General features: G+C 38.0%; 1 protein-coding gene across 15 annotated transcripts in view; it reads left to right on the forward strand.

The window, feature by feature from the left end:
- The window catches only part of LOC140611743 (uncharacterized), a 112,043-nt gene that overhangs the window by 74,354 nt on the left and 25,043 nt on the right, over window positions 1-12,646 (forward strand). For 12 of the 15 annotated variants that reach the window (XR_012012881.1, XM_072788576.1, XM_072788575.1 and 9 more), the window contains 2 exons: window positions 3,336-3,512; window positions 4,920-5,318. Coding sequence is in view for 14 of the 15 variants with exons in the window: in XM_072788576.1 (XP_072644677.1) it covers window positions 3,336-3,484 (149 nt within the window). In the remaining variant the exon portion in view is untranslated. Of the gene's footprint in view, window positions 1-3,335; window positions 3,513-4,919; window positions 5,319-12,646 lie in introns of those variants that run through there. The other 3 variants (XM_072788572.1, XM_072788571.1, XM_072788580.1) reach the window with 2 other exon arrangements.

A 12,646-nucleotide genomic window follows, 5' to 3' on the forward strand; every position in this document is an offset into this window, starting at 1 on the left:
ACAAACTCCAGTGCCCCATTTATCAGCTATATGACCTTTTGCCAATTACTCTAGCTCGGTATCACTTTATTCATGCCTAAAATGTGGATAAAAATAATGTCTAAATCTTAGAAATGTTGTCAAGATTCAATAAGATAAAGGATGTAAAACACATTTCTAAATGGCAATGAATAGAACTAGGATACGTTCCCCTGGACTAGTGCGAGTATTATTGGAGCCTAGCTAATCACAGCTCATTGGCAACACCCCATTTTTTGTAAAACGGAGTTTAGATTCAGAACCTGGAGACACACATCATCAATCCCTCCATACTTTTGACATGTCTTAGTTTTACGACATATACCTCATTGTGTTGAGGGAAGCTTTTGGATAATCCGTGTCATCAGGAATTAAGATGAGTCAGTGCTGGTGTAAGACAAGTGTTTGTTTTTTGTGTCATCACTGACAGAAAAACAAACTGTTGAATCCAAGCCTGTGAGAGTGATAGTGATTTCCAAAAGAGCACAACTGCAGAATGCTACCAAGTCCCCATCTGGCATGGGTCCATCCACCTACATGTCTATAGTTTAGTAAGTCACTGAAGACTGGAATCTCCATAATGACCCTTGACACTTCCTCTTTATCTCTTTTTCCAATGAATGAGAAATGAACCCCTTCCAAGACCCAGCTATTTCCATTTAAAGTTTTTTCCTTGGTCCCATATATTCATATTGAGGAAATCTTCCCACAAATTATCTCCTCTTTCTTCAATGCCTATCATATCCTATGACATGGTTTTTGAATTGTATTGTACTGTGTTGTGTTGTATACTTTTATATGGATAATAAAAATCATTCCATAACCTAGTAGGTTAGACAACCATTTCTTTGGTTATGATTCACATAACACATCAGTGGAGGTTCATCTGAGCAGTTCTGGTCTCAGCTGAGGGAACTTGTGCACTTGCAGTTAGCCTGCAGCTCATCTGGAGCTAACCTAGGTGTTTGTGTATTGGCGCTGGCTCTCAATTGGTCCCCATGTCTTCAATAACGTAGGTTCTCCTCCTTTCATATGGTGGAGGAAGAGTTCCCAGAAGCAAGAGGGACTTTTCAAGAGTTAATGTGGGAGAGGAATGTGCAAAAGACCACGCCAAAGGTGGTGGTTTACAAGATGAGGAGGCATTATTTCTTGAGATCACACATCATAAAACTCACAGCAGCACCACTACCGCACATATCCTTTTCTTCACTGGCTTCTCATTCTCAGTTCTGTACACCAGCATTTCCTAAGGGGTATTCCAAGTAGGGTAGGAAGAATCTTTGAAATACTAACTCATTTTTTTACCTCAGGTATTCCTTCCCTCATCCTTCTTCCTGTCTTAAGCTGCCTTAAGAGGCAACTAAATCACCTCCTCGGGCATAGAAGCAAGAGTAGAATATGAGGAAAAGGGATCTCCATGTTGCTTATGAGTTTATCAGAGTTAGCTTTCTAGGAAACAAAAATGATTCGTGGCATAGAGTAGAAGATTTAGGTGGCAATCTCATGGGAAAAGCCAAAACCACAGGGTAGGAGTATAGGATATCTGCACCTTTCCATGGATAGAAACCTAAAGGAAGCAATAATTCCTGACAGAATAGCAAGCTGACATGTCCAGGAAAGATGGGGCACTCTATGTCCATGCAGTTTCTTATACCTCAACATGGAACAGATCAGTTAGTAAAAGTATCTCCATCAGTCCCAGAATAGTTGGGAGAAATAGAAAGCCACTGGGTGTGAAAGACATGCCTCAGCAACAGGAGTACACACCAACTTCCCAGGATCAGACAGCAATTTGGACACTTCAGCAGCTACTGTATACACCAATGACACAGAGCAACCAGATAAGTGGCACTTCACCAATTTACAGCCTCCCCAGCACCAGAAGACTCCAGAACATAGACACACTCATGGGGGCAATTAAGAAAACCTAAATCACTACCAGTCTCAGAACAGAGAATCAAACTAGGCATCAAGTGAACTATTTAAAACTACAGAACAGTACATTTCTGACTCATGCCAGTGTATAGACAGAGATTGCTATCAGTGCATATAGAATATATGATCCATGCATTGTTTTCTCTTTCCCAGGAAGGGTTCCCTTGTTAAATAGGTCTAGGAAATTCTTACTTTCCTTTTGGAAGTCAAATGCCCCAGTTTTCTTCCACATATATTTGACATTATTCCACCCTTTTGAAGTGACCCCTTTAATTAATCATCCTGGGAACATTTATTGCCTTGTGCAGAGTAGTGACCAGGTGTTTAAGGTTATTTGGTGAAATGTTGCTCATCTGTTTATCCTTCGACACCTTGGCTCATCTGTTGACTCTTAAAGAATTCAGTTATTTAAGCAATGTTAAGGTATCTTCAAAGGGAAACATTCTTTTGAGCAGTAGAAACTTTGAACTCAGCTTCTCACTGCTGATCAACTTTTCTTTGGAAAGTTCTTGCTTCAGTAGGGAATGTTGAGTAATTAAAAATCATCTCTGGAAACTGGTGGTCAATAAATGCATTCATAACCTCAGGATACCTTGTTTTCCTTATTCTATGTTCCCTTTCAAGCCTTGTGCTTGTGTGTAGGTTTATATATACATGTATGTTTGAGTGTGTGTGTGAGGAAGTGTGTTTCCACACTTCATTGTGGTTTAGGCTCTTTTCAGTAAATGTTCAACCTATTTAACCGAAAACATCATCTCTGGGTGGGTTGGTGTGGTATCACAAGGGAACACAGCCACCACATAGCCAGCATGTAATGACTATTTCCCTTGGACCCTGACTGCAGAAAGTCATCCTTGAAGATGGCCCAGAGCAGAGCAACAGAGAAGTAGGGTCAGGCAGATTGTGTCCTGAGAGGCAGATCCTTTAGATGTTAGAACTTGAGCACTCAGAAAGTCAAAGAGGAAATCAGGCTGAGGGGAGACTGGCTGTGAAAGCAGAGGATTACCACACTCAGTTTGATTTGCATACCAAATCCTTCTAGCCTTTAAAATCAGATCTGACACCTGAACCCACTGATCACTCCAATAGAAAACAAACATCTACAGGTTCAGTGTCTCCTGTTGCATTGCAAAGACAGTAACTGATGGCACAGGAAATACTGACCTTCAATCTGATCGAGTCTCAGATCAGTCTGAAGGATATGAGGAAGAACTCTTCAACACCATAACGATGCTGTTAGCCAACATCAGAACGTGGAGAGTTGTACACAACAAATGACTCCGTTTCCCTCCTCTAGCCACTACAATGAACATGCTGTATAATGGCAATGGTGAAAATAAGGCTAAGTGAATGAAAATACACTAACCTCCCTTCTTCCTTAGATTCAGGCCAGAAGACCACTAAAAGAAGTCTTTTCAGAAGGTTAGCCTTTTGGTGCTGCGGTGGTACTTGCTGGAACAACAAGTGCACAGCTGAGCCTTCTGCAGAACCCAGAGAGCGCTTTGGAGTTCCCTCTCGCGGATATCTGTAGTAATGACAACTTGCCCTTCCCAATTCTGGTAGGTCTCAGGCTGGTCTTTTATTGCCTTCCTGAGGAGGGGGACCTCAGGGAGGCCAAGTGTTCTCATGCAAACCTACCCCAAATGGGGAAATCAATAGACAGCCCCTGGCTGTGGCTGAGAAGCTTTGGTAGTGTCATTTGATTTAGCTACTGCAGAGTCATGAGGCCAATACAGCAGGACAACTTTTTGTCCATTCCACTTTTTCCCAGAGACCCATGTAGGCCTGTTTAGATCAGTCAAAATGGACTCTGTGTGCATGAATCATCTTCACATTTTCCCATTGTCTTCTGAACTCACAGTAGTCTCCGGTCTCTTTCAACTGAGTCTACCTAATCTAACAACTGAAAACATCTTACCTAAGCCTAAAGACTCATCCTGTGCCAAGTATGAATCCATGAATCCTAACAGAATATGTTAAATGACAGTCACAGAGGCATCTTCAAAAAATCAGCCAGTATAAAATCATGCAGAATCCTAAAGCAGAAACTAAATTCTGGGGACAGAGTTAACTTGGATAGTGAATCTGTTCTTGTGGTAGCATCTGTTTTAAAGGTGGAGACTTCTAGCTTTTTCTGCACATGAGTATGTGAAGCTGTGATCGGTGTCTTTCATTATGATTGCCCACGAACTGACATAGGCATAACTGATTAAGAACTTGACACACTGGAAAACAGTTCATGAAATCAAAATTTAAGGAAGCTGCTGTAGGAGTTAAAAGCCCCTTACATTAGAAATACTTTCTGTTTTCACCACACACTGCCCACCTGAAGACACCTTGCCAAATATAATACTACTATGACTACTAGTAATAATAATAATAATTAATAACAATATAATATCAGTCCATTCATCCCTAAAATGTGGATGAAAATAATGTCTAAATCTTAGAAATGTGGGATCCCTGGGTGGCGCAGCGGTTTGGGGCCTGCCTTTGGCCCAGGGCACGATCCTGGAGACCCGGGATCAAATCCCACATTGGGCTCCCGGTGCATGGAGCCTGCTTCTCCCTCTGCCTGTGTCTCTGCGCCTCTCTCTCTCTGTGACTATCATAAATAAATAAAAATTAAAAAAAATAAATCTTAGAAATGTTCTACAGATTAAATAAAATAATATATGTAAAATACATTTCTGAAAAAGCAGTTAATGGAACTAGGAGAAGTTTCCCTGAGACTAGTGTGAGTATTATTGGAGCCTCGCTAATCGCAGCTCACTGGCAACACCCAATTTTGTTAAACGGAGTTTAGATTCAGAACCTGGAGACACATATCCTCAATCCCTCCATACTTTTGACATGTCTTCATTTTTTCTTTAGTGTAATCCATATCATTAGGAATTAAGATGAGTCTAGTGTCATGTCTGACAGTATGCTGTTATAAGACAAATGTTTGTTTTTTATTTCATCAGTGACAGAAAAACCACCTGTTGAATCCAAGCCAGTGAGAGAGAGAGAGTGATTTCCAAAAAGGCACAACTGCAGAATGCTACCAAGTCCCCATCTGGCATGGGTCCATCCACCTACATGTCTACAGTTTACTAAGTCATTGAAGACTGGAATCTCCATAATGATACTTGACACTTCCTTTTTCTTTATTCTTCCCATGAGTGAAAAATGAACCCCTTCCACGATCCAGCTATTTCCATTTAAAGGTTTTTCATTGGTCCCATATATTCATATTGAGGAAATCTTCCCACAAATTATTTCCTCTATCTTCAATGCCTACCATATCTATCATATTACATAGTTTTGTATTGTGTTGTGTTGTATGTATTTATATGAATAATAATCATTCCATAACTCAGTAAGTTTGACAACCATTTCCTTTGGTTATGATTCACATAACACTTCAGTGGAGGCTCATCTGAGCAGTTCTGGTCTCAGCTGAGGTCACCAGTGCACTTGCAGTTAGCCTCAAGCTCCTCTGGAGCTTACCTAGGTGTCTATTGTTGCTGTCTCTCAATTGGTCCCCATGTCTTCAATAAGGTAGCTTCTCCTCCTTTCATATGGTGGAGGAAGAGTTCCCAGAAGCAAGAGGGACTTTTCAAGAGTTAATGTGGGAGAGGACTGTGCAAAGGACCACGCCAAAGGTGGTGGTTTATAAGACGAGGAGGCAATATTTCTTGAGACAACACATCATAAAACTCACAGCAGCACCAGTACCACACATATCCTTTCCTTCACTGGCTTTTCATCCTCAGTTCTCCACACCAGCATTTCCTAAGGGGTATTCCAAGCATGGTAGGTAGAATCTTTGAAATACTAACTCATTTTTTTTACCTCAGGTGTTCCTTCCCTCATCCTTCTTCCTGTCTTAATCTGCTTACAAGGCAACTAAATCACCTCCTCAGGGCATAGAAGCAAGAGGAGAATATGAGGAAAATGGAGTTCTTTGTTGCTTATGAGTTTTACAGATTTAGCTTTCTAAGAAAAAAAATGATTTGTGACATAGAGTAGAAGATTTACGTGGCAATCTCATGGGAAAAGCCCAAAACCACTAGGCAGGTACATGGGATATCTGCACCATTCCTGGATGGAAACCAAAAGGAAGCAGAAATTCCTCACAGAATAGTGAGCTGACATGTCTAAGAGAGATGGGGCCCTCTACATCCACGCAGAGTTTCTTATACCTCAACATGGAACAGATCAGTTAGTAAAAGTATCTCCATCAGTCCCAGAATAGTATGGAAGAAATAGAAAGCCACTGGGTCTGAAAGACATGCCTCAGCAACAGGAGTACAGACCAATTTCCCAGGACCAGAGAATCAAACTAGACATCAAGTGAGCTATTTAGTACTACAGAACTGTACATTTCTTACACATGCCTGTGTATAGACTGAGAGTGGTATCAGTGCATATAGAATATATGATCCATGCATTGTTTTCCCTTTCCCAGAAAGGGTTCCCTTGTCAAATAGGTTTGGGAAGTTCATGCTTTCCTCTTGGAAGTCAAATGTGCCAGTTTATTCCACATTTAGTTGACATTATTTGACCCTTTCGAAGTGACCCCATTAATTAATGTTCCTTGGAATATTAATAAACATTTCTCTAAATTTATTTCTTAGGTCATAGTTTAACATTCCACTCCCTGCTTAGAAGCCATCAATGGATTTCAATAAATCTTTGGTGTTTTCCTTTTTTTGTCCAAAAAAAAAATCTCATCTTTAAAATCCTCCCCAATGCAGCCTGCTCTAGTAATTAGTATTGTCTTCATTCTTTCCCAGTGCAGATCCTTTAGTTTAGCTGGGTCAGACATATCCTTGGTTCCTGAACACAGCACACTCACTTTTCTACTATAATTCTCACCTCTTCTTGGACTCTGCATTGCCACACACTATGTAGGCTAGCCATTTGGGTTCTCCAATCCCAGTAATTTCACAAAGCCTTTCTGATCTCAATTTAATTTTTTCTTTATAAAATATGAGCACCTAACCCTACTAGACAGTGGCTCACATGCTGCTTTGACCATCAGGAATTATGCTGATGTGTTCATACGTTATACAGAAAATCCAAATTCCTGAGGTAAACAACTGTATCTTGTGTTAGTTTTATAGTACTTTTAAAGCCTGGCTAAATGTCTACTCAAAAAAATGTACGAATTAATATGTTCAATTTTCTAAGAGTATAGAGATTTTATAGAGACTGGTAGAAACTGCAAGTTTTAAAACATGAGGTTGAACACAGCACATGAAATTTTAGGGGGCGACAATAAGACATAGGTTTGAGTAATTGTTTTAGATATGACTTCACAGGCTGAGTCACATGTTCTTGGATAGACTATTTTTATTCATTATACAAACAACGTGATATTGGTGTGATATATTTGGGAATAATTGCATGTTTGTATGAAATTTAAATATCAACAATCCAGAATAAAAGGGGCAAAACACATAGCTGGGTAAGGCATCTGTGAGTTTTTAAACCAAGGAAGATATTGGAAAAAAAGGAAAGAAAGAAATTGACAAGAAGAGGAGATAGAAATACAAGGAGGTATAGAAAAGCTGAAACAACTAATTTGTCAATTGTGACTCATAGAAGAGATTTCTGACATAGGGAAATAGTTAATAAATGTTAGTTTTGCCCTCAGGATACTCCAGCATAATATCTCTGAGAACAGCAATTCATTTCTTAATTTTGAAGAAAAGATCCTGAGAACTCTGATAAACTGTAAAAGGATCTAACTGCATAATCTAGAATGAGTGACAGGCAATTAGGTGTTCCCCATTGGCCTTTACCATACCTGGGAGTAAGATGTGTGTAATCATTAGTTAATATGCACTTAGTGATACAGTTAAGGTTAAACATGTCTAAAAGTAAAATAAAGGTACTTAGAATGACTATCTTACTTTATTCCAGAAAGAAAGTTACTCACAGGCTACCAGTATAAGAAAACTATTTCTCAAAATTGGTGGATCAATTACCATGATGAATCTCTCTCTCTCTCTCTCTCTCCCTCTCTCTCTCTAATAACACTCAGTTTTTATTCATACGAGGAACATGTAAGAATTTGGTGAATGGAATATATACCAGTACAAGAAACCAGCTTTTTTTCAGAGAGCACTGAACAATGCCTTTTATATTTTTCTGTAATTCTTTCTATGCTAGTCGAATGGGCCAATAAATACTCTGAAGATTTATAGTGGATGGTGACTATTTTCCAGTTTTGTTTTGTTTTACTTCCCCATAGCATAACTGGTGCTACGAGCAAATTGGTTTCTTCATAGTCTTGGGCCTCAATGTCAGTATTAATTTAGTTGGCTTACTCTTTTAAAGAATGAAGTCATTCCTTTGTCAAATAAAAGAAACAAGTAGAAAAACCAAACTGCCAAAGGAAAATTGTAATTTCTTAAAGTGGATAAAGAGAAACTGCTTTATAAGAATGGGAGGTTTTCCAAAATGTAAAAGTATAAAACTAGTTGGGAAATAAATAAACAAAACAAAGCAACACCATCCTCAGGATAATAATTATCTCTGTGCAAGGAAAGACTAGGATTAGGAGAAAGGGGAAAGAAAGAAACTCCAAGCACACATACATCAATTTAAATTCTTGGAAGATTTAAAAATGCTTACACTTCACCATGTGCTTCATACTTCTGAAGAACATGTTGTAGGCAACTTGATCATATAAATATCTACCACATACCCATGCATACACAAACGCACACATTGAATTGTATATGTAAACATACAGAACACTGTTAAATGAGTAAGTAAACAAACGACAGAAATTTTAAGATTTTGTATTTATTCATAAGATACCGATAGACAGAGGCAGAGACACAGAGGGAGGAACAGGCTCCTCACAGGGAGCCAGATGCGGGACTCGATCCCCAGACCAGGATCACACCCTGAGCCAAAGGCAGGCAGATGCTCAATCGCTGAGTCACCCAGAGGTCCCTAAAGTACAGAAATTCTTAGCATTCAGCAATTTTATCTGTGATTCCTCTGTATTGATGATCTGGTTCACTCAGTCCAAGTGGCTGAACAGTAGTACTCCATTATATGATGATACATTTATGTGTGTACACATCTAGTCAAACTTTCTAGAGGCTTACCTAGTTTATTAGCTTTCAAAGAAATTGATTTTTTAAATCATCTCCATAAATGTTTTTCCCAGGCTTATTAATTTGTGTTTTGTTTTTATAATTCTGTTGCTTCAACTTTCTTACTCCTTTGATTTCTTCATCTAGCTTCTTGGATTAAATGCTAGCTAATTGTAGTAAATATATTTAAGACTATTCATAACTTCTAAGTATTGCTTTAGCTATACCTCTCAAATTTATTTTTAATATTTTAGTTTGTTGATAAAACCATTACAGTTTATGATTTTCCTTGTGAAGTCTTTTTTAACCTAGTCATTATTTAAGCTTTTGGTTTTTTTTTTTTTTTCAGATTTTCTAACCTGTAGGATTTTAATTACTAGCTGTAATAGTTAATTTCTAATTAAACTGCACTGTAATCAGATAATATGGTCTGAATAACTATGACTCTTTGTGACTGAGAGTGTACAGTTAATTTTATAAATATTTAAAATGTTGCATGCACGCTTTAGAAGAATGTGTATTCTCTGTTGTATTCTCTTTTGAGTGCAGGGATATGGAAACTCACAATTATGTCATACGTGTTACTCAAATTCTCTATATATTCTCCAAATGTGCAGTTTCTGAGAGAGGTGTTAAATTTTGCCATTATGCTTCTGTGAGCTTTTTTTAAAATTTTTATTTATTTGTAATAATCACAGAGAGAGAGAGAGAGAGAGAGAGGCAGAGACATAGGCAGAGGGAGAAGCAGGCTCCATGCACCGGGAGCCCAATGTGGGACTCGATCCCGGGTCTCCAGGATCGCACCCTGGGCCAAAGGCAGGCGCCAAACCACTGTGCCCCCCAGGGATCCCTCTGTGAGCTTTTCACTTTTATTTTGTAATTCTGAGTTTTCGTAGTTGCTGGCTTTTGGTGTTTTATGGTTTATGTCTATATTATTAGGCACATACAAATTTATAATTTCTATAGCCTTTTCATGAATTATAAATTATAACTTATTTGCTTTATTCGCATTAATGCTTCAACTTCATACTCGCCTTTGACAGATATTGTTGCACTAGCTTTTTTTTTTTTGGTTCATATATGCTTAGTCTATTTCTTTTTTTTCTTTTTATATTTTCTGTTTTAGGTTGTGTGTGTAGATGTGTCCCCTGTAAGCAGCATATAACTGATTTTTTATATCCACACTGATAATTTCTGATATTTATTAAAGCGATTTAATCTATTACATTTATTGTCATTATAGTGTATTTCGAGTTATACTGACAAACCATATTTTGTATTTTTATTTCATCAAAGATTTCTCCTGGTTCCTTTTTTCTTCTTTCCTAAGTTTTGTTAGATTCATAAATCATATTTTTGTATCCTCTGTGTCAATTTTTATTTATATTAGAATTTCTTAGCTATTATGTCTTTGACCACTTTTTCCAATATTCCTCTATTATCTCTTACTAGAATCCATTAAAATTTTATGAAACAATGATTCTCAAAGAACACTCGATACGAACAACCTTTTCACTTTTCCTCTTTGTACTGCATCCTGGGTAAAATTCTCAGTTCTTTTTTCCAGTTTAATTCCTTAACCTTGGTCATTCTAGAGTCTATTCTTTTACTTTCATATTTTTTCTTTTTTCCACACCTATATGTTTTCTGGGATTACTAATCAGATCTTTTTCCTATTCATACAATTTTATATTTTTTCAATAAAGATCATTTCAGGGGCACATGAGTAGCTCAGTCGGTTGAGTATACAATTCTTGATTTCAGCTCAGGTCATGAGATGGAGCCCCCACATGGGGCTCCTCACTGGGCGGGGAGTCTGCTTGAGATACCTTCTCTCCTTCTCTCCTTCCCTGCTCTCTCTCGCTCATGTGCTCTCTCTTCATTAAATAAAAATCTTTAAAAAGGTCATTTCATTCATTTTCCCCTCTGATTTTGGTACCAAGAAGTAGGTCTTACTGTGACAAATACCTAAAAATGCCAAAGCAGCTTTAGAACCGGGTAAGGGGGAAGGATGTAGAAGTTTGGAGGGCCACACTGGGAAAAGCCCACATTGCTGTGAAGGAACTATTGGTAGAAATAATAGATGTTGAAGGCGATTCTGGTAAGAGTTCAGAAATAAAAGCAAGAGCTTCAGAGATAGACTCTATCTTCTTAGAGAATACATAACTAATCAGAAACAGATTGTTCGAAATATGGATGTTGAAGATTTTTCTGTGAGATCTCAGATGGAAATAAGGAACGTGTTATTGGAAACCATAAAAAAGGAGAACCTTGTCATGAAATGGCAAAAACTTGTCTTAATGAGTGTTCCAGTATTTTGTGGAAGTTTGAACTTGGAACAATAAAATCGGATATTTATCTGAGTAGATTGCTCAGGAAAGTTTTAAAGGAGCTTGTTTCCTCCTGACTCCTTATACTAAAATGCAAGAAGATAGAAATGAGTTGAAGAAGGTATTAAGCACAGAGAAGTCAGGACTCAAAGATGTGGAAAATTCTCAAGTTTCCTAATTTCTCAGTTTGTCATTTCTGCTCTAGCACTTGTGCTCATGCTCTTGCTACCCCTAGACAGTTCCCTTCTTGTCCTCTTCCCATCCATGTCCGACCTATAGAGTCAGCTTCCCAACAAAGTCTGTCTTGATTTGATCAGCCATGTTGGCATTTTCTCTTGTGAATTTCTGTAGCCTTATAATCATTTTCCTGTGATTTTTGTGACATGTAGTCTTTAAGGCACGTTTCATTTTTTAATTTTACATTTTCTGAAATTGAAATTTCAATTTTACTCTTTTGTCTGTGTATATATCTATATCTTTTTCAGCAATTCTCTGTTTACCCATCAAATGCTTTTTATGGATAACACATATGTAATCCACGGGTTCTAGAATATGAGGAAATAGAAAATGTGACTTCTGAATGGTTCTCAGGTGGTTCTCCATGGCACGTACCAGAGCAGGGCTAGAGCAGTGGGAAATTTAAGCAAATCAGTGGAGCCTTGCTCTGGTCACTCCACAGCCTTGAACAAGCAGCTCAACGCTTTTTTTATACTTTTTGCTTTATTATTTTATTTTTGGGTCTGAGCAAAAAGTTTTGTGAACCCAAAAATATTGGTATAAATGTGTAGTATGTTTTAGCTTTGTCTCTCTTAGGAGAACACAGGCTTCTGCACCCAAAGAGACTGGCACAGTTATGTCTAGATAATTGGGTCAGCTTATTCTTGATTGGTTTGTGTGCAAACATGCAGACTACATCCATAGTCATCACTCCTCTTAAACTTTCAAACATCTCTGAGCCAATCTCCTAAATGTTAGTTCCCTTCTAACATTTTCCTTAAAAAAAATGGTGCCTCAGGCCACCCAGAATGAACACAAATTTTATAGCATTAATAGTTCTTTGCAGACAGCAAATTTTAGATTTCTTTCCAAAGCACATGAATGGATTTTAAGAAAATCTGTAAATGGCTATAATTTAAGAAGAAAGTATTATCCTTAAGAGAACATTATAAATTGGAGGGCAAAACAACCACAACTTTTATCTAGAAACTTGTTATCTTCTACCTCTGCCCCTTCTCCTGCATGCTCTCAATCAATCAATCAATA

This window comes from Canis lupus, chromosome 20 (genome assembly GCF_048164855.1).
Source record: "Canis lupus baileyi chromosome 20, mCanLup2.hap1, whole genome shotgun sequence".
NCBI lineage: Eukaryota > Metazoa > Chordata > Mammalia > Carnivora > Canidae > Canis > Canis lupus.